Here is a 23,428-nt window from a genome sequence, read left to right as displayed (position 1 = left end):
TAAACATGAAAAGATAGGCTGGCAGATTTTATGAAGTTTTAATTTATGTTGAAGTTCGTTTTTTTTCTCAACAAATTAAAAATAGCTATATGGTCGAGCGATTTTATGTGCGTGCTCGTCTGAGAGGATTGGGTGTAAGCGGAGCAAAAAACGATGGAATTCTATACTATGCATTCCCGCAATTTTCCAGCACGTTTTCGGCCCTAGTCATTTTTTTTAAACCGGGGAAAACCGTGCATTCAATCCAAATTAATCCAATATTTAAACAAGATAATAAAAATAGGAAAAAATCTTGTGAACCTTTATTTTATCGTCGAAGCACATAAAATTGTGTTAAATAATTTTAAAATTTTTTTTATTAATTTTGATGAAAATAATTATAAAAAATCGTTTTTGGATCCAAATTCAAAACTTATCTTCACTCAATTTGATTTTTTTTGGTAAATTTAGCAAATTTTGTGAATACATCCGTACTTTTCGGAATCGCCTCTATATTTTCCTTGAATATCTGGATACGCCCGGATAAAACCGGGAAATCTGGAATGCTTGTTCTATGAGTTCTAAAAACCGTGGACGCTATTGAAAAAAAAACTAATCTTTTTCATCCCATTGAAGTAATTCAAACGTTCTTTTTATTCAACAGTTGTGGAATAAAATTTTCAGGCCATTTATTTGCTGATTATACTAGGATTTAATTTACAGTTTAATTTATCAAAAATCTTAATGATTTCATGTCACCCTAACCTGATTTTGCTTTAGCACCGCCATCTGTTAAAAATAAAAAGGTTTTATACTAAAATGATAGATGGCAGATTTTATCTATCTAGCGGAAAACTACGCAGAAGGCGCTTAAATCGATCCATTCTATTTTGTCAATTTTGTTTATTCAGTTTTGTCAATGTGGCCAAGATGGTCAATTTGGACAGTTTTTTTTTTGTTTCATCAATTTGACCTAATTGTCAAAATTGAAATAAATTGACAAAGTTGACAAAATTTAAAAATTGGTATAATTGAAAAAATAAAGATAATTGAAAAAATTGATGGCAGAACATGTAGGTCAAATTGATAAAACAGAAAAATCTGTGTCTGTGTGGAGTAAACAAAATTGATAAAACATTTTGTCAATATTGATGAAACAGAAAATTGAAAAAATTGATTAAACAAAATTGGCAAAAAAACAAAATTGAAAAAAATGACAAAATTGACAAAAATGATAAAAATGACAGAAATGACAAAAATGACGAAAATGTAAAATGAAAATCAATAATCATCAAAATGCACCTTGACACGAATGCCAAAGCATTGGTAAAGTGTCACAAATAAACAAAAAAAAATCAAAATGCATTAAAATATTATGTGTGCACTCGATAACAGTCAAATTTCCGATGTCGATAGATGTCGATGTCGAAAGATCGTAATGTCATTGAAACGGGATCATACAAGATATTCCAGAACTCAATCAATTAGTTTCCAATTATGTTATTTATGTGAAAATTATAGTTATTTCAAAATACCTTCATCCTATACAAAGTTTTGAATCTTAAATTCATTTAGGATTTACTACGTTCGAAATCATAACTCTGAATTTATAAAACTATCATTTACTTATTATTTTGTGTCATGTGTATCCAAATATAATTTATAGACTGTAAGAAAGGCTACAATCCACTGGACGGATCGGAGTAGGCTCTGGCTTGATACGACGCGAAAAATTTATCTCGTGTCAAAAACTTGAAAATTTTAATAGTTTTTTGATATTTTTATGATCTATATACAAGTGCAGTTTTAAATAAGTGTTGAGTGTTATACTTGAGGATTATAACAGGTTTCTCTAAGTTGTTTGGCTTCCTGATTCCGATTCGCCGAAAATTTCTCGGAATACTCTTTGCTGGAACTGTGCCTGAAAGGGGCTGGTTCTGCGCCCTCCGGACTGACCCTGGATCCTATTTCTGTGCGATCGGCGGGATGTTTAAGATAAGTGGTATTTCTTTATTATATTTCCAGATAATTACTATGCAAACAATACCAGGTACAGTTAAATAACCTTTCCCATTAAAATTTGATTGTCCGACATGACATTTTTTTATGTACCGCTAATGCCCAACAAATTATTTATTTGACTATTTAATCTCTTTTTGCTTTGAATCGTTCTTTGTTTGTCGTAAGTTGTTGAACTTTTATTAATGATAGTTTTTGCAAGAATGTGTTCGAAAAACGAAATAAGAATTGGTTATCTTTGTTTGAAGTGTTGGGCTTTTTAATGTTCTTCGATTGGAAAGTGAAATATCACTGGAACAATCTGTTAAAAAGTGTAATTTACTTCAAATTATGTGGCTTTTCAGAAATGGGGCTCCATCTCCGGAATTCAAAATCAAACAGAAAGTGCTTTTCAACAGCGGAACAATTAAGTATAGGTACCTGGTCCGAATTTTCAGATAAGTGATGCGAATTATTCTTAGTTATTATTTACTCTAGTTTCCCATTTGAAAATCTCGAGCAAAAATGGAAAAATTGATCGGAAGTCGAACCAGAATTTCTACAGCTATGTGCTTAGCAACTGGGTGTGATGTGTTTCACTGGAAAATATAAGAAATATTTCATGGCAAACTTTATTTTGTTCAAACTTGCGTTCAAGTATAGAAACAAGGAAATGCTTTCAAAGACGTGTGTCTCGGCTAAGCTAGATATTTTTCTCACCAGGTCCTAATAGGCATCAAAATAATGTTGAAACTTCGTATTTTACACGACATGATATGATCAAATGAAATTATTTTTACCATAAAACTGAAGTGATAACAAACATACACTGTTTTAGTGCCTGTAATTAACAAGTTTTAGTAGGTACTGCTTTAATTTATTTTCAACGTAATAATTCGAGAGATATTGCAAAAAATAAATCGAATAGTGATGAAACACTACTATAACTTTTTTGCTATTCACACAACATTTACCTAACGCTAAGCACTGAATTAAATAGAACTTAATAAATTTTACAATCGTAACTCATGGGAAGTTTTTTTCCTATGAAGAAATTGCATGGGAATTTGAAAATAATAAAAGTATCGAATATTAACACTTTATTGGAATTTTGGAATCGAGTATTAAATTAAGATCTTTAAATTTATCAAATTCTGAGATTTGTTCAAGCTCTAAATTTAGGAATTAATCGGATTTTTTCATTTTATAATATTTATTTAAAAATTTATAAATCTCAATTTAAAGCTTTCATTCTTATTAAAAATTGGTTATATTATGCAATTTTAGATGATCTTTAAGAAACCTTTAGCAGATCCCGAACTGTTGCAATTTGTCATTCAGAAATATCATTAAATTACTCAATTGCACATTTTGGAATATTTGTAAGAATTGATACATGTTTTGAATTGTTTTTAGTATTCAGAAAAGGAAATAAAAATAAAGAAGCAGAAATATTGAATATTACGTATTCTAAGTAGGAATATATTCACTAACTTCATTTGATTAAAGTTTAAAAATTCAACTAAATTCTTTTTCATAAACCAAAAAACTTTTTTGACACAAAAACAAGCTCGAAATCGAAATCGTTAACTTGATTTCAATGAAGTTTTTTTTGTTGATTTTTTTTTCTTCGTAGTATTCTGTCTCACGAAGTTTATGTTTCAATTTCAAATATAAATAACCTACAATCTTATCTGTTCGACACGAGACTTGAATAAATTGCGGACTATTCGCGGGTGTAATTCGCGACTCCGCCGACACGACAAGATCGGGGCACTTGGGAAGTCAAACGGACTGACACGGGGATTTTCTTCACCGGTAATCAAAAGTCAATCAACTGTGATTGCAACTTATAATTTTATTTACAACCGATAGCGACATAGACTTGTCCTGATCGGTGACCGGTGGCGCGAGAACTGTCTCTGGATGCTGGAAGCTGACCAGCTTTTATCATCCCTAGCTGCCTATCTACCTAGCCTGGGGGAATTGTGTAGATCTCGCTCAAGATCGGGAATAATAAATTCTTTGGTCTGTAGTACATAGAATTGTGTCGATTGTGGCTATTGTGGAAGCAAATTTGCACCTAGGGTGGAGTATAGCCTGGGGTGAATTATTTCATGCCAACAAATTTTGTTCTTGTGTTCAGTGTTAGAGTGTAAATGAATGTTGTAAATTGTGTGTTCGTTTTATTCTAACTCTATTTATTTCTAAATGTTAAACACACCGGCCACCTTGAACGATTTAAGTTTCAACACTTTCTTCTTCGTTTTCGATGTCACCAGAGTCGCCAGTTGACTCTGTGGAATTCTGGACCTCGTTGACCTGGGGTAGTAGATGTTCGAGCGCTGCAGGATCGACCTCGACGGGGAGAACGCAAAGTTTGGAGATGGCTCGCTTTGTTGTTGACCCGTTGGGCAGCTTGATTGTGGCCACGCGAACCAGACCATCGGAACCAGGATGTACGGCCACCACTCGACCCATTGGCCACTTCAGGATCGGCAGGATATCGTCTCTGAGCAAAACCATTGCTCCGTTGATCAGGTTGCTCGTTTTCGTTGACCACTTGTACCGTTGCTGGAGGGATGTGAGGTACTCTTGGTGCCACCGTTGCCAAAAATGCTGCGTCTGCTGCTGGACTCTTTCCCAGCGGTGTAGGAGGCCTTCTGGAGCGTTCGTTACGTCACGTTCGGGTAGGGCATTCAGGGGGCGACCAGTGATGAAATGCCCGGGGGTGAGCACTCTCATGTCGTTTGGATCGGATGTCAATGGAGTGATTGGCCTCGAATTGAGGCAGGCTTCGACCTGCGCCAGCACGGTGATGAATGCCTCGTAGCTCAGGAACGCATTCCCGATGATACGACGAAGATGGTGTTTCATAATCTTCACGCACGATTCCCAAAGGCCACCAAATGAGGGAGATCGTGGTGGTATAAAGTTGAATCGCACTAGTTGATCGGCAGTTTCGTTGACTACTGCGTGACGATGTTCAGTGGATCGAAATAAGTTGCGCAGCTCTCGATCAGCCCCAACGAAGTTTGTGGCATTATCGCAGAAGATGTTTGCTGGTCTGCCACGCCGGCCCACAAATCGGCGGAGACATGCGATGAATGAGGCTGATGTCAGGTCGCTGACCAGCTCCAGGTGAACTGCTTTCGTGGCCATACAGATGAAGACAGCCACATACGATTTCACAGGCGCAGACCGTGGGCTCGGCCTTTTCAAATAAAATGGGCCAGCGAAATCGATTCCAACATTTTCGAACGCATAAGATTGGGTGACTCGTACAGCAGGAAGTTGGCCCATCTGCTGGGATAATGACCGAGGGCGGGCTTTTACGCATGTAACGCATCCATGCACGACGCTGCGGACCAAATTCCGACCACCAAGCGGCCAGAAGCGTTGACGAAGTGAGGCCAGCAGAAATTGGGGGCCACAATGTAGTTGATCTCGATGCATGGTTTCGGCGATAAGACGAGACAAATAATGGTTGCGTGGTAGTACGAGAGGATTTTTTGCCTCGGACGAAATGGATGCGTAAGAGAGCCGGCCACCAACGCGAATTAAGTCACCACACAACTTGGGGGCCAGGTAGCGAAGCGGCGATGACGACGGTAGCGGTTTTCCAAAACGCAAGGCAGCAAACTCTTTTCCGAAAGTTTGTTCTTGAACTCGGCGTACAATTGCGAGGAGTGTTTCGTTAAGTTCGTCTACAGTGATAGGCCCAGGGGGTGGTGGTTCAGTAGGATGAGGCAATGATTTTCTAACTTGTCGACAGTAACGAATTTTGGCGAAAAACCGCCTGCACAGTGCAGCGATTCTCAACAAGCGAGTGAACGACGAAAAGTTTTCGATGAGGTCTGTCTCGGACGAATTTGCGATGGACAGAACTAATCCCTTTCTTGCCTCCAAATGCTTCTCTTTGATGTTGTCAAAGCTTTCAGGTGCCTCTGGCCACGGTTGATTCGCCTCTGCTAACCATGGAGGGCCATTCCACCACAACGAGCTGTCGATAAGATCGCCGATGTCAAGACCTCTCGAGATCAGGTCAGCGGGATTTTCGGTACCAGGAACGTGATGCCAGGAGCAGTGAGCTGTTAACTCTTGGATTTCCGCAACTCTATTTCCGACGAACGTCTGCCAAGAAGATGGACTAGCAGACAACCAGTGCAGCACAATTGTAGAGTCGGTCCATAAAAAGATGTTGTCCTGCAACCCGATGCTGTCGCAGACCATGAGCAATAAGCGGGAAAGAAGTAGAGCACCACATAGTTCCAAGCGTGCGATCGATTTCGTATTTACTGGTGCGACACGAGATTTGGCGGCGAGAAGACGTATGGTAACATATCCATCAGGCGCAACAGAACGCAAGTAAACGCAGGCACCGTATGCGTGTTCTGATGCGTCGCTAAAACCATGCATTTGAACGCAAGCTGGGCGGCAGAGCGATTTTACGTGCCTAGGGATGGTGAAGTTTTTCAAACGATGGAATTGGCTTTGATATTCCTCCCACTCTAGCGTGAAATTTTCGGGCAAACGATAATCCCAATCGAAATTCAATTTCCAAAGAGTTTGGATGATTATTTTTGCCTTGACGATTGCGGGACCTAGCAAACCTAGAGGGTCGAAAAAGCTTGCAGTCTGCGAGAGAATGATTCTTTTCGTGTAGAATTTGTGACGAGTAAAGTTTGGCCTTTTGTAAAGAATCGAATCGGTTGCTGGCTCCCACAGCAAACCGAGAGTCTTGATTGGGAATTCGGAATCGAATTCGATAAGCGTTTTTGTTTCTCTGCATTCTTCGGGAACAACATTCAATATTTGTTGCGAGTTCGACGATATTTTCCGCAGATCCATGCCAGCCGACGAAAAAATGCTGAGCAGCTCGATGCAAATCTTCTTAAGTTGCTCAAGATCATCTTGCCCAGTTAAAAGATCATCCATGTGAAGGTCTTTAATCACAACAGAAGCCGCCAGAGGGTATCGAGAACGCTCGTCTTCTGCGAGCTGCTGGAGGACGCGAGTGGCGAGGAAGGGTGCACAGTTCGTACCATATGTAACCGTAAGCAGCTGGTACGTTTTGAGCTCCTCACTTTTGCTGCTTCGCCAAAATATTCGCTGCAATGGCTGATTTTCCTCATGCACCAGCACCTGACGATACATTTTGGCAATGTCTCCAGTGACAACGTAGGCATGCATTCTGAACCGCAACACGATGCTCAGGAGTGTGTCTTGAATTGTAGGCCCAGCCAGAAGAACGTCGTTGAGCGACAGACCGGAGCAGCTTTTGCAGGAGGCATCGAAGACTGTGCGGAGTTTCGTGGTCGAGCTCTCGGGGCGCAGGACAGCATGGTGGGGCAAAAAATAGCGGGGTAAAGATGCATTTTCTTTCGACAATTCTGATGGAGCGATTTGCCTCATATGGCCCAATTGGAGAAACTCATTGATAAAGTCCTCATATTGCTTTCGAAGCGTTGGATTTGTGTCCAATTTGCGCTCAAGCGCGAAAAAACGACGCTGCGCATTGAATCGATTGTCGCGCAGACGGGGTAAAAGTTCTTTCTTCATCGGCAGGCGTACAACATATCTCCCATCTGTGTTGCGCGACACATTTTCGACAAAATGTTGCTCACAAAGCTTTTCAGAAGGAGACCAACAAGTTTTGGATCCGCATTCTTCCAGGGCCCAAAATCGATTCACCAGCTGTTCCAGCCGTTGGTTGTGTGTGAGATGACATCTCTGAATTTCGACTTCAGACGAGCGAATAGAGCACCTACCAGAAACTATCCAGCCCAGCACGGTGTTTTGGAGAATGGGCAAATGATCTCCGATTGTAATTTTGCCATAACGTAAAAGCTGGAAGAAAACGTCCGCACCCAAGAGAGCATCGACAGCAGCAGGCGTACAAAAAGTTGGATCTGCCAGAGTAATCCAACTGGGAATCTCCCAATCTGTAGTCATCAGTGGATGGGAGGGTTGGTCATGAGAAATGGTAGGCAAAACGAGGAACTTAAGCTGCCAACTGAGAGCCGAAACCCGAGACGAAACGATGGATTTTACTGATCTGTTCACCGAAGTGACGTGTTGCCCAACCCCACCAAGCTTTACGTGATCTTTCTCAATAGGCAGTTTGAGTTTCTGATAGAACGACTCCGTCATCAAATTAAACTGCGAGCAACTATCGAGCAAAACTCGGGCGGTAAACTTTTCTCCTGCACAGTCCTCGATATAAACCAGCGCCGTGGAAAGCAAAACAATATCGGTGGGAAGCTTCGCCGAGTGGGCCGTGAACGCCTGATGTGGGGTCGTTGGGGGCTGAGACGAAGTGGATGCGAGAGAGTCTGGTGTTTTGAATTGGTCCACTGATACGAGAGATGTGCTGGATGTGGATGCAATTTGACTAGGTAACTGTGTACGGGGAGCAAAAGGTGGATTGGTGGAGGGTTGAGCTCTATGCTGTTGGTTTTCGGATGGGTTAGAATTTTCGGGTTTTTGTTCGATTGGTTGGAGGTGTATGAGGGTATGATGCCGCTTCCTACATTTTCGGCAACCATCTGACGAGCAATCTCTGCAACCATGAGCAGATGTCTTGAGGCAGTTCAAACACAATCGATGTTGTTTGACGAAATCAAATCGCTGTTTCGGAGAGAGCTTTCGAAATTTAAAGCACTGGTACAAATAGTGGTCGCTACCACACTGGAGGCAGCTGCGCCCTGTCGAATAGCTTGGGTGGGAATCTTGAGCGACGTGTAAGGTAGAGAACTTTGGCTGGAGCTTTATTCTTGGTTCTCTATTGCGACTAGGTGCAGGAACGAGAGCTTGCAAAACACGAGCGTGGTTTTGGAGAAAAACTATCATTTCCGAATAGAGAGGCATCTCTGACAAATCGTGGTTTGCCATGGTGGCACGAGCAATATGGTTTTCCCACTCCCTCAAGGTGTTCGGCTCTAATCTATTGCTGAGTTGGAAAACGAGAAGTGAACTCCAGCTGTCTGTGGGCTCACCGAGCTTTTTCAAAATGCTCACATTTCGGTCAAATCGATCAACAAGGTTGAGAAGAGATTCCGCAGACTCACATTTCATGGGTGACGTATCAAAAAGCTCGGCTAAGTGGCACTTTACTAAGATGCGCTTATCGTCGTATCTCGCGATCAATCGTTTCCAGGCCTCAGAGTAATTTTCGTCGCTGATAGGAATTTCGGAAATCAAACCTGAAGCTTCTCCTCGCAGCAAACCTTTTAGGTACTGGAATTTCTCCGACGGGCAAAGTTCATCAGACGAGTGTACAGCAGCATTGAAACGGTCGTGGAATGATCGCCAATCAAGAGGATTACCCGAGAACTCTGGCAATTTAATTTCAGGGAACTTGATGTGATTGATTTGAGGCAAAGGTAAGGAATTGGATTTCTGTGGAACCTGCACTCGTTTTGGCAACAGTTGAGTCAGCTGGGTTTTCAGCTCGTAATATTGTGCTTCAAAATTTTCTAACCGCTCGTTGTAATCGATCTCTGGGCTAGCGGGGGGAAGCAATTGCAGCTGAACTATTTCCTCAACGAAATTAACGTAAAAATGCTCCAACCTCTCCAACCTAATCGACACCTGATCTTTATGACGGCTAGGGTCGAATGCATCGACAAATTTCTTTATTGTGTGGACCGAAAACGAAATATTTTCTGACCTAATCAAATGCTCCCGACGTACAGCACCTTCGGGGTCATCGACATTTGCCATCTCTGATCGCGCAAAAAATGTATTTGTTGTCCAATCTGGACAAAATGGAACGAACCCACCTTTGATTTGAGTGCGATGACATACGGCCGCGCTTCACGGCGCCAACTCGGGCTTCCAAAAACAGCGAACAGGAACCAGCAGTAAAGCAGCTATCAAACGCCGTCGGCATACAATATCCGAAGGGGCAGAGCAGGAAAACTGCCAGCGGAATTCTTGTTCACTATTTTTCGGAACAATTAAGCCAGCACTTTTAGCAATTAGTTTTGCTTCGATCACTAATTTAGGCAATACCCTCCCAGCACAATGGGGAACACTCAGGGAGTTTTTTATGATTTACAATTTCACAAACAGTTCAGTCTGTTCGTTTTATTTTCACAAATGATCAATATTCGATCCACTCAGGGGTTTTTAATTTTCCCCAAGGTTTTTTTTGTTTTCACAATAGCACAACTTGCCCTAAGGCACCACAACGTTCGTGCAGAACCCGTTTGGCTTCTCAGATGCCCACAATGTCGGAAACTATAGTTCCATTTACTGGTCACAGGCCAGCCACAAAATGTAAACTTTTTGGTCACTTTGGCACTAGCACTTTGGTCCAGATTCATCCGGCTAGAAGGACCATGTTCGACACGAGACTTGAATAAATTGCGGACTATTCGCGGGTGTAATTCGCGACTCCGCCGACACGACAAGATCGGGGCACTTGGGAAGTCAAACGGACTGACACGGGGATTTTCTTCACCGGTAATCAAAAGTCAATCAACTGTGATTGCAACTTATAATTTTATTTACAACCGATAGCGACATAGACTTGTCCTGATCGGTGACCGGTGGCGCGAGAACTGTTCCTGGATGCTGGAAGCTGACCAGCTTTTATCATCCCTAGCTGCCTATCTACCTAGCCTGGGGGAATTGTGTAGATCTCGCTCAAGATCGGGAATAATAAATTCTTTGGTCTGTAGTACATAGAATTGTGTCGATTGTGGCTATTGTGGAAGCAAATTTGCACCTAGGGTGGAGTATAGCCTGGGGTGAATTATTTCATGCCAACAAATTTTGTTCTTGTGTTCAGTGTTAGAGTGTAAATGAATGTTGTAAATTGTGTGTTCGTTTTATTCTAACTCTATTTATTTCTAAATGTTAAACATTATCATTTTGACAACATGCTGGAGTTAAAATATTCTACTGGATTTAAGGGGGAGAGTACTGAATGTTATTAGAAGTCCTAAATTGTTTAAAAACAAGGAAGTCAACCATTCGGGATCGTTTTCTCCGTGCAATCGTAAAATCAATATGAGGCAAAGAGTTGAATTGCACTGATGAGTTTCCAAAAACGATCTTCTTCAGTTATCACAACAAGTTAATATAACAAGTTAAAATTAAAAAGAACATAAAGGAGACCCTCTTCATCCATTAACAATATTTAATATTTAAAATATCGCCTTTCGAAATTTGATAGAAGTTTGTTTACTTCAAAGAGTCGTTTTTATAAACACATTAGTGTATCAGGAACAAGAACTAGGAAAACAAGTTAGTTAACAGAAAATTTGAAAACATTTTTAACTTTACATTTAAACTTTTAATCACTGCCTCAAAGATAGAAATAGGAGTTTCCTTAAGAAAAATCTAGGAGCATAGGAGGTGTAGGAAAACTCGATCGCACCATTCACCAAAATGGATCCTGATCTATAACCCATCCCATACTAACACAACCTTTTCCTTGGATATTTAAACATAGATTCGCAGACGTATAGACGGTTTCTATAGTTGGTGATATTGATTTACCTTTGTCTCTAAATTTTTCAATATAAACCTTTGGAATATAAAGGGACAAAAGGTTGTTGATTGATCCTATGAAGTATCCTACTAACAATCCTTCATTCATTCCCCATTGACTACTAGGACGTGGCCGGCGCCGTTATTGATCATTTTCATAGAAAGAGCATGAGTTTTGTGCATTGTGAATGAACTGCTAGTCCCAAGCACCATTCTTTTGGACCTTGCACAAAATTGATGGCCTCGATCAATCACGGAGTAGCAACCATTGGCGAGGTAGAACTTGTTCTGCTTAGCCACGCCAGCGGTCATGGAATTTGAAGTGCGTCGGTTGAGCAAAGTCTAATCAAATATGCTATCTCAAGTTTTAAAAGAATAATCATATATAAGCACTTCAAGTTCAATGATTTAAGGTGGATATGAGTAGTCAACTAAGCTAAGCTAAGCTAAGCTGTAAGAAAGGCTACAATCCACTGTTAAGTGTATTAAATCGGGTTTTTAATTAAGCAATACTATAAATTTTTGTGAAAAAATAAATAAAATTATCAAAAAAGTGTACTTTGGATTAAGATTTTTAATCAACATTGAATTTAAAAGATGCGCGACGTTATGATGTGCAACTTTGCTAAAGACAGTGTAAGTTGTCGTTTCAAAGTAATTCATGTTTCACTGTGGAAAAACGTCACAATTTTTAAATTTTTGCTTAGAAGTGCTTTATATTATGATGTGAATGAGTTTCGAGCAATCAAAGAACCAAATAAACTCCTGATATCAAAATTTTTCATCCTTTTGTCGATCCTTAAATCACCAGAAAGATCCATTCCATGTTTCTAATTTATTTTATTGATTGGAGGTCGTGTTACCCATACTTGGGTGACGGTTTGGTTATGGCTACAACTACTAAATAAATTTATAACAAAAATCTAGAAACTAGTCATGGTTGTTTCTGCTGATTTAAGGATCGATAAAAGGATAAAAAAGTTTGATATCAGAAGTTCAGATTGCTGGAAACTCACCCAAATCATAATATAAAAAAATTCTTAGTAAAAGATTGAAATTTGTGACTTTTTCACTCAGAAAAACTTGAATAACTTTTTAACGACAAGTAATAGCTATAAATTTTCTTTTGCAAAGTTGCACATCATAACGTCGCGCATCTTTTGAATTAAATGATGATTGAAAATATTAATAAAAAGTACACTGTTTTGTAAATTGTAATTTTTTTTCACAATAATTCATAGTATTGCGTAATTAAAAAAATCATACATACAAATTGAGAGTCCAAAACAGTCCCAATAAATTTTTAGTTTAAAACATACATTATAAAGAAAATTTAAAAAATATTAGAGACACATGTTTGATACTTTTTCAAGATCTGAAAATATTATTAGGACAAAATGTCGAAAAAATGGCCTTTTCCAAAAATCGAACCAGTGCGACCTCTAAACATCATTTTTCGGAATCGCTGCCATATAAATATTGTTTTTTACACCCTAAGCTATCATTTGAAGCTTGAGCCCCCAAAATCCCAGACATAGAGCAATTTTGGGCCACCCTTATGAACACTCTTTGAGATATTTTATGGTTCACGTTGATTTAATAAACCTTTAATACCTCTCGCCTTTTTTTCAATTGGGTCCTTAAATATTATAAACGGTCAGTCTTCAATTAGACTTAGCTGTTTATGAACAACTAAGACATGGGTGGCCAAATCATGGCCTGTGGGCCACATGTGGCCCGCAAAGCTCAGCAAATTTATTTTCTCACAAAATTTTCGGAGAACAAACAAACGTTGTTATTTGTTGACATGCGCCTCTAGTAGATTAATCAATAATTTTTCAAAGGATTTTTTCTAATTACATAAAATTGGGTATGCAAGTCGTTGCAAAGCTCGAGTTTTTCAGCACTCGAAGTTATTATTTACGACTCGTGCTGAAAAAATCCACTACATGCAACTTGGACAATCTGTCGTTTTATATAAAAGTTTGACTGTGTTTGTACAGATCGGTTGAGATTTATAAGAGCAACAACGAATGCTAATCATTGAAATCATGAATCTCAATTTTTATTCAAGATAACTTCAACGGTTGTTCTCCTTAGCTTAGCTTAGCTTAGTTTGTTTGACTACTCATATCCACCTTAAACTGTTGAGCCCGAAGTGCTATAAAACTATTTTATTTCGATCACAATATATTTTCAAAACTTGCATCTCTGATCATGCACTTCGAACCCCTCAATCGCTGACGTGGCTAAGGGGAACATGTTCCTCATCGCCAATGGTTGCTACTCCGTGATTGATGGAGGCCATCTGCTTTGTGCATGGTCCAAAAGATACTTACGATTAGCAATACATTTTAATGCAAAACACTCATGCTCTCTCTTTTAAACATGATCAATAACAGCGCCGGACTCGTCCAAGTAGTCAATGAGGATAATAGGAAGAAATGTTAGTAAGACACTCTTCCGGTCCTACTAGCAACCCCTCGTACCTGCATACTCCAAAATAATAATTTTGATACAGGCAGAAGCAGAGATAAGTTAGTTGCACAGTTTAGATAATATCATAATAGGTAATACATATTTAAAACTGTTTCAAACACTGAGAAATTTATTTCTAGGTTATCCCAAGTTGCTGTCTCTAATTATATTTTCCTTTTATTTTCAGTAGCCATGGATTATCGGCCAGTGACAGTCAGTATGAGGCAAGCTAGAAAATGTGTTGATGGAAAGTCATCGATTTTATGCTAATTTTTATCGTTTTAGATGCTCGTGGAAGGATCATCGACAAGAGAACAGCAAAGAGCGAAGAACAAATCAAAAGTAATTATACATTGTTGAAAAACATATAATTTAGTGGAAAAATCATCAAATGGTTCTTTTCAGGACAAACCAAAACTACTGAACCGATTTTGGAAGCGGAAAGATGTGGAGTACTCAAGACTGAACAAATCAAACAATAATTTTGTAGATCGATCAAAGCAGAGACATCATCAAATTTCGACTGGGTCTGGAACCTATTTCACATTTTTTTTTTTATTTGAAAATATCCTTATCGAGTAATCATAAATTCCAGATCGGAAATACAACTGCAGTGCCTGGACGCTCACTCGCTGCTGATGGTGTCCAAGGATAGTGCCTGCCGGCGAAATGGGTATCATGATCTGAACGCAGACATGACCTCGACGCCGGGAAGTTCGCTGGATCTCGAGTGGGAGAACGATTACGGGTACCAGAACAATCACTGGTAAGTAGAAACTTCTGTCACATTATCGCATCAAAACATTTTATAATACAAACCAATTCTGATTCCAATCCAGATTCTAAACCTACTCCAATTTCTAATACCAAACTAAATATTTACTAGGCACAATTTTTCCGTATGTTTGGAAAAAGTGAACTCATAAATTCATATAGAGCTGAACTAAAGTTCCGTGGAACTTTTTTGCTGTTTAAAATTGTGTCTCAAGTTCCATGGAACTCGATTCCCAATCAAGTTAAGTCAATACTCAAAACAAGCTTTAAAGTATTATTTTAATTTCTGTTTCTATTTTTATGGAACTTGTTACGTACTTCTTATTTTTTAAACATAAAACAGGGGAGAGTGGGGATTCTTGATCCCCTTTTCTTATTTTCACCATATCTTTCTGGAAAAAATTGAAACTCGCTCCCTTTTACATACTCTGACAGCATGAAACTTCAAGTTTCTAAGCTCCGAAAATAAGAACGATATTTGAAAACGTAGATAAACTAGAAGCATTTTCGTGGGAGTAAAAAAATTGCTATATTTCTTAAGTTAAGGGAGATTTGATCCTCTATTGAAGAGACTTAATCCTTCATTCAGGAAGCTCTAATCCTTGGAAAGCAAATCAAAGAAAACCTCAAGAAAGAATGTCAATTAACTATTTTGTTCATCTTTGTTCTCATTTCTCAGTTTATAACTGTCAGGAGAAGAAAATTCTATAACTTTGTCTCAACCCTAATGACATTGTTTATTTAAAGGCGCTATTTTCTATAATTAAGAGTAAATTAATTATGTTAGCCCTCTTCATACGGTTGTTGGATAAATATTAGTTATTGGATAAATATTATTAATCTCGTAATCAGCAATGATCACGATCCATTCAGAAGAAAAATATACCGATTTGAACTCTAAGGATCAACGTACCCATAATCAACATTTTAGAAAACTTTTTCTTATAAAAGTTGCGGGTTTTCCATTGCTTTGAAAATATGGTATTATGAAGTTCATATTATACTCGAACGATTGATATATTGGAATAAATATGTGTGTTGTAAGGAACATTTTCAAGTGATGAAAAAAGATCTTCAAGTCACATTTTTGATATTTTTCATACAAAGTTCAATAACTCTAACAATTATTTTGTTATTTTTTTTTAGTTTTAAGCATTGTTTTTTTTTGCTCCATTTGGCACATTTATCTACAACATTTGATTTTTTTAAGACATTTCAGTTACGAGATATAGCTAAGGAATCAAATATCCTCTTTTTCTGGATTAAAAAAAATTGTGGGGAAAATTGAGGGATCGAATATTTTTCATAACTCTTCATTTTGCACAGAAAAACTTCACAGATAAAAAACATCTATTTCATGTCATAGATGCAGGTGGTTGATTAAATTTGTAAGTAATAGGGGAGATAAGGGCATAACGGGCACCCGGGGCATAATAAAAACTCCTCTTTTCTGCAAAAGTACGTATTTTCTTAAATAAATTTTCAGGAGGATTTGTTTCGTACTTCCTATAGTATTAATTTTTCACGAAAAAAAGGAATCTCCTTATCATATTAACAGAGATATTTGAATAAAACCAGCTAGGTTCTCAAGTGACGAAAATACTGTAATTTTTGAGCACCGCGAAATAAGCTCTTATGATCTTAGAACCATCTTGATCTATAATGTATGCACTGCAACATGATGTTTCTCAATTTTCACAATCATAAATATTTTTGGGCTTTCTAATATATGGGAAATCGCCATTTTATTCATGGTCACGCTGCCCAACAATACCCCTTTTTAATGGTTATTTTCGTCAAAACTATGATATGTATGGTCGAAAACTATGAACTTTAATGTGCATTCACGGTATCGTGGATCGTAAAAGTCATGGTGTAAACCATCAAATACATGGAATTGTGGTTATGAACTTCATAGGTTTTTCACGGTGCAAGTCTATTCGGATAGAGTTCGATTTCTGTTTGAGGTGATTTTTTTCCATTTATCATTCATGATCGATTTTTTTGATTATTACATTATACGGCTAGAAGCATCATCCGCCAAACAAAGCACCAGAATCATAATGTATGAGCGTGTGTGAATTGTTTGTATTCTACAAACAGACCTAGATTATTTTGTTATTGCTTTGTTTGATGAGTCTACGACTCACCTGACGTCATCGAGTTGAATTCGCTGTTAGATTCCCCGGCAGAAAATGCTCATCGTGCCCCGATTAACGGAGCTTATACTGCCCCAGGGGGGGTTCTCATTATTCCCTTCAGTGACTGGTTTTCAGCTTTTGGCAAAATTTTATTTAAATGCATTTTTAAACGTTTTTTTTCTGGTTTTTCAAGTTTCAGCCAATTAGGAAATAGACTATTTTAGTGTTCGAACACGAAACAATGATGTAATTCACATATTATAGCTGTTTTCTATGGTTAAATAAGCGTTATATATTATTGAGCTTGTTTAATGAAAGAAGCATTTGATACGCACACAATAATTGAACCAACATTAATTTATGTGATTTTAAAGGTTCTGAAGTTAGTTTTGGTGGATTTAAAGAAAATCCTTTGTGTATTTTTAGATCATTTCTACAAATATAAAACAACTAGCTGACCCGGTAAACTTCGTTTTACCCCTTACTTAATAAATTATTGGAAAATGTTTACAGTTCTTTAACTTCTTCGTGCTCGTGAATCAGTTTTCATGAAAATCGTTATCAAGTTCTTCGAATTTTGTCTCGTTTCTAGTTGATTTTGTATAGGAGTACCCCTTCCATAAAAAGTGAGATTCTTGAAACTATTATACAAACCATCTATGACCCGAAAAACCCACGGATACCAAATTTCACTTCATTTCGACCGACCATCACGTATGCGTGATGGTGTTACAAAGAAAACGCCTCCATTTTTATATACAAGACAATAAGATGTTATAAACATTTTCATCCATTTAAAACAAACAGTTTGTAACATAAGAGCATAGTCACCGTTGTGAGAAAATTGAAGTAACCATTACGAAAAATTCTGTTGACTCCTGATTTATTTTATCAAAAACTTCAACGCAAATACATTTATGGCAGGTCCAACAACCTTCAACATTAAAAATAGCTGAACATCTTCGCGGCACCTTTTGACAAGATTTGGCGCATATTCCTCTGAAAACGACCTCCTAATTTTGTGAATCCGGCGAGAGTTTCAATTTGTACTCCCTCAGCGTAAGATTTAATTATCTGTTCAAACATTTGCAAAGAGCTATGAATCGGAATACAGTTTTAAAAACATGCTTTAATAAACAGAGCAATGAACCATGGTTCGAATAAAATTTTCACGATCTATGAAAATTATGAATTTGGATTTTGTCATTTCATGCTATTATATAAGACACCCTCCATCAAGAGTAAGACGAGAATCAATGATAACCAAATAAACTTTCTATGATCCCGAGCAGACTTTTATGATAAAATTATACCTAATGTTGATATCATGTCTTGGTAGTTAAATGTGGTATTATTATGCCCGAATGAAGGTGGTATAATACCAAAATTTAGTTCATAAATTTTCATATGTGAACACCTTAGTTATGGACATTGAAAATAAAATTTATAAATTATAAAAAACCTTAATGATGCCTAGTTTTGCTATGACAGAGAAATCAAAACAATATACCGGCCCCGTTCGATGTTGGCAGTATTCGATTTTGGCAACATCCTTGCTAAACCGTTCGATTTCCAAGCAACCAAAAGTCACACATTTACTTGAATGAAGGATTTGACAGTTATATGTTGGCTGACAAAGAGAATCAAGTGAAATTTATGTACTCACTAGCTGATTTTACCCGGCCTTGCTCGGGTTCACATAAAACATAAATCAAAATGAGTCATTTGACTTTTTCAAATTTTGTAAGCTTTTTGTTCATCATCATAACCAATTGGACCATGTTTGGCCATGGAAGCTATGTGAGTTTTGTTAGTCTTCTTAAAGTTTTAATTGGGATTATTAGAAAAAATTATCGTTTTCATATTATTGAACTAATAGTTTTTAGGTTTGCTAATGGAAATTTGAACTAATTTCCCTTGAATGCTTATCCTTTCTATCACAAAAAAACATTTCAATCTAAGGTTTTCAGGTTGCCCGGATTTATCCGATCCGGCCCGGTTTCTCGGATTTTGTTGCAAAAAGCCCGGATTTTTCCAGGATTTATTCACAATATTTTTAAAACGTAACTTAAACTGAGATTTTATTATTAAAATTTTTCATTTTTACGTTCAAATAGAAGTTTTAAATGGCAAGTTTTAGAAAAAATCATAACTTGTGTTTGGAAGCTTGATATACAATTTAAAATCTGCTGATGTGGTTTGTTGAAAAAAAAGTATTGCAAGTATACTTCTCGTTATTTTAACTGAATAATTCCGCGGTTTGACCAAGTTTGCCTGGATATTTGAACATTTTGAAATCAAATGCTGGATTTTGCCAGGTTTTTCGATAAAATAGGCTGGATATGTCCGGTTTGGAAACGTTCGGAAAAAAATTCTGGCAACCTTATTTTCCACCCACCATTTTAGGAAGCTTGAATTGCATTACCCTTTTTATTACATCAAATGATAAAAAAAATTTTAAATCTTTTATATGTGTTATCTAGTGAAAATCCAAAGTATTAAGCTTGTAAACAAATGTAAACGACCTCTTTTCAAGATTTCCCCGTAGAATGGAAAACCTATTTAAGTTTTATTTCTAAATAGATTTCCGCTGAAACCTTATAAAAGACTTCCTCTGTATGTTTTCAATGTGTTTTTTTAGTTTTCTTATAATTGGATGGTAGAATCGAACACATCGATGATCAATAATAACTTAAAATTTAAAAATTGACAAATGAAATTGAATTCTAGAAAACTAAAAACTTCAGATCAAATTGCCAACATTCTCGTGCGTTTAATTTGGTTTTAACTTTTTGCATAAAATGAACGTTTAATTGATTAATTCCTATTCTAAATAAAATTCCTACACGGCAATCAAAGTTTTTAGATCGCAGCCTTGAACTTACAACCCTCAGTTTTATTAATTTTTTTTCCCTATGAGGAGTATAAAAAATTTGAAAATGGTAGGTTCCAAAAAGCTAGAACTTTAGTTTTCAGTCCAAATAGTTATTAAACTGAATAAGTCAATTCATAATGAACATGAATTAATGTATCCATACTTTACACACTGCATATTCTAGTCGATCTTTAACCACTTATTTCTATACGGCGAATAGTTTTTTTTTATCCTAAATGAAGGCTCATTATTGCAATCAAATTCCTCGCACCGGTACCACGTGCTTTGAATAGTAGAAGGAAAAAACACCCGCCAATATTTCTCCGCTCGAATTTTTAATGCTGAGCAAGCTTTGATTTGCTATCCAGTACACGTGAACTCTGGATGGTTGCTTCTGATGCCCGGCCCATGGTGATGGTGAAAATAACCCCGCCAAAGGAAACGAAAATCGGTTGACAAAATGGTGCCATGACTTTTGATTCGTGGGAATAAAAACGAAAGTTGTATGGGAGGGTCCCTTTTCTTAGGTGGGAGGGACTCAAAACTATTACGTCGACCTTTCTTATGTCCGTTTACATCATTGTACCAAATTTCAAGCTGATCGGTTAAGCGGTGTGGATTTGTATAAGGTGCATATATATATACAAACATATATAGCCCAACTCATCTTTATATATTAGACTAGATGATTTTACCCGGCCTTGCTCGGGTCTAGTTTAAATATTAATAAATATTAATCATTTGACTTCTGGAAATTTCGGAAGCTTTGAATTCATCTTAATTTGAAATTTTGCCCTAATTTAGCAACGTAATTATAATTATTTATTTTATTCGAGACCTTTTAGCATGAATATGACATTCGTGTTCGAAAATACTTGAAAATAGCTTGACTTAATTCAAATTTTGTTCCACGCGCACGTTTCAATTTTTTCGATGACTCACATAATCGCTGTTTCTATTGATGACTCGTCGCTCAGGTTTTCACAGGTTTTAGGCCATGTGAAGTTTGTAAGTTTTGTAAGTTTTTTTTAGTTCTGATTGGGCTTATTTACAAAGTTTATCGTTTTATATTATTAAAAAACTAATAGTTGCTAATAGAAATTTAGAATAATTTCCCTCTAATGCTTATTCATCCTATCACGAAAAAAAATTTAAACAATAAAGTTTCAGGAAGCTTAATTAATTGAACCTTTTTTTCATCTTCAAATGATAACGATGTTTTCTTTATTATCTTTTCCATAAGCTATCTTATAAAAATCCAGTATCTTACGCTTGTAAACATATACGAACGACCTCTTTTGAAGATTATCAAACTTTTCAAGATGGATAATCTGCCTGTAGAATGGTACATTCAATTTCAATTTACTTAAAAATTCCTAATAAGACTTTCGCTGAAACCTTGTTGAAAACTTACTCTGCATGTTTTTAATTTTATGTGGTTTTTTTCCCTGTTCAATTTCACACTGTTTTATGATTAGTTTATTTACATGTTGAAAGTTCCACTAACAGTTTTTCGCAGTTATCAAAACACACATCATTTCAGAACCAAAATCGCCAAATTTATAATGTAATGGAAAATATGTTATTTAAGTTATTTTTCAATTTTTCTATTCCTTGACACAACTATCTTATTAATTATCATAAGTGATCAATGTAAAAATTTGGTTTGGTTTTAACTTTTTCCAGAAAATGCACGTTTAATTGTCTAGTCCCCCGTTTAAATTCCAACTCTGCTATGGAAGCATTGGAACTGCAGCCTTCAGCTTATGAAGCTTATCAAAATGGTTGGTTCCTTAAAGCTGAAACATTAGTTTTCAACAAACCGTCCAAATAGTTATTCAACTGAAGAAGTCAATTCATTACGAAGATGAATCTTTGCATCCACACTTTACGCACTGCATATTAGATCTTCAACGCTCCCAAGGGTCATATTGAAATCCACTACTGTTCTAATCAATTTACTCCGAACAGGCAATTAGGAGTATTTTTCATCCTAAAAGTAGACTTGCTATTTCAACCAAGGACCACGTGCGTGTAACCTGTGCTACGAACAGTAGAAGAAAAAAAAGGCCCGCCAAAAATTTTGCTATCGAATTTTTAATCACCAGCAGGCTTTGTTTGCTTTCCAGTGAACGTGAACTTTGGATAGTCGTTTCTAATGCCCAGCCCATGGTGATGGTGAAAACAACCCGCCAAAGGAAACGAAAATCGGCTGGCAAAATGGGTGCCATGACTTTTGGTTCGTGGGAATAAAAACGAAAATTGTGTGGGAGGGTCCCTTTTCTTGGGTGGGAGGGGATCAAAACTATTACTAAAACCTCACCATGGTCCAAATACATAAGTGTACCAAATTTCAGGCTGATCGGTTAAGCGGTGTGGATTTGTATAAGGTGCATACAAACAAACAAACATATATAGTCCAACTCATCTTTATATATTAGATTAATGAACTTGAAAGATGCCAAAGTGATTGATATGTACGTTGTATGTAACTTTTTTTGCCCAATTCTCATGAGTAAAATATATGTACTCATTCATGAATTTGAAAGTTGCAAGAATGAAATCATATGCACGTTTTAAGGGGCTTAATTCACATAACGTGCACAAACGTGCTCAAAACGGGATTCACTTAGTCACAAAAAGAGCATTGAGAAGCTTTCATAATCACATCATCAATTCGAGTTTTAGTTTCAGTTAGATCAACATCTAGGTGTGGTCTTGTTTTAGCGTGTTTTTTCTCACCACGGAGGGCGGGGTTCGATGCCCAAGCCAGGCAATTTTTTTTCAATAAGTAATTTTAACTTGGGTATAATCTAAGCAAGGCTATCGAAAATATTGGGTTTTCTGTTAAATTGAAGACGATTTAATAATATTTTGTGTTAGCTAAGTAAGAAACATTTGAAGTTTTTTACGATAAGTGAGAACGTGTATCAATAACTCTCAAATTTGAAAAAAAAGGAGAATTTTCTTTAAGATAGTAGTATGTTTTAAGACAAGTCCGCGAATAAAGTGCTATAGAAATAATTTTTTCAAGAGGAATACTGGAAAACTGTTTTCTTTTACATATTCTATAATATTTATAATAGCGCGTAGTGGAAGTTAATCTAATGAGATTAAATATGTAATAGTTTTCAGAATTTCAGAAGCACAAAAAACTTGTAAAGAACACTCTGTATAGGTCACACACACCTATATGGAATCATTTGTTAATCGATTACTTGAAGAAATTAATTGATTGATAATATTACAAGTTTGCTTCAGAAGCTTTTTTCAATATTTTATAAACCGACAAAAACTGTTCAATATGTGATTTTTTTTAGTGCCAAAGAGGTGTATGAGTGCAAATAAGACCGATTTTAAGTTAATAATACGGAACGATTTTTCATGTTTCAAACTATATTTGATGATTTTGTCAGAATGTTAGAAATTTATTTTAATACCTCCAAAACAAACTTAAAACTAATCAAGAAAGTATAAACATTTTGAGCTTGATATTTAAATATCAATGATGGGACTAAGAAAGCTTTTTTATACCTGTTTTATGGGACTTTTGGTTGCTTGGGTTTTGCCAATCATAATATTAGCATTAAATTTATTTGATGAATTATTTATTAAAATATTAATTCTATTTTTATTTTTCCTGCATACAACTAGTATAATTAAGCCAATCAAAAAAAATGAA

General features: G+C 36.8%; 1 protein-coding gene across 2 annotated transcripts in view; it reads left to right on the top strand.

The window, feature by feature from the left end:
* Positions 1 to 23,428, top strand: part of LOC129747454 (uncharacterized) — a 32,703-nt gene that overhangs the window by 5,466 nt on the left and 3,809 nt on the right. The window contains exons 2-5 of one of the 2 annotated variants that reach the window (XM_055741691.1): positions 14,147 to 14,180; positions 14,242 to 14,298; positions 14,362 to 14,483; positions 14,552 to 14,722. In XM_055741691.1, coding sequence (XP_055597666.1) covers positions 14,147 to 14,180; positions 14,242 to 14,298; positions 14,362 to 14,483; positions 14,552 to 14,722 — 384 coding nt within the window. Of the gene's footprint in view, positions 1 to 14,143; positions 14,181 to 14,241; positions 14,299 to 14,361; positions 14,484 to 14,551; positions 14,723 to 23,428 lie in introns of both variants that reach the window. The other variant, XM_055741690.1, reaches the window with a different exon arrangement.

Source organism: Uranotaenia lowii, chromosome 2, assembly GCF_029784155.1.
Source record: "Uranotaenia lowii strain MFRU-FL chromosome 2, ASM2978415v1, whole genome shotgun sequence".
Lineage (NCBI taxonomy): Eukaryota > Metazoa > Arthropoda > Insecta > Diptera > Culicidae > Uranotaenia > Uranotaenia lowii.
The sequence above is the reverse complement of the archived record's forward strand: the minus strand, read 5'-3'. Positions and strand labels throughout refer to the sequence as shown.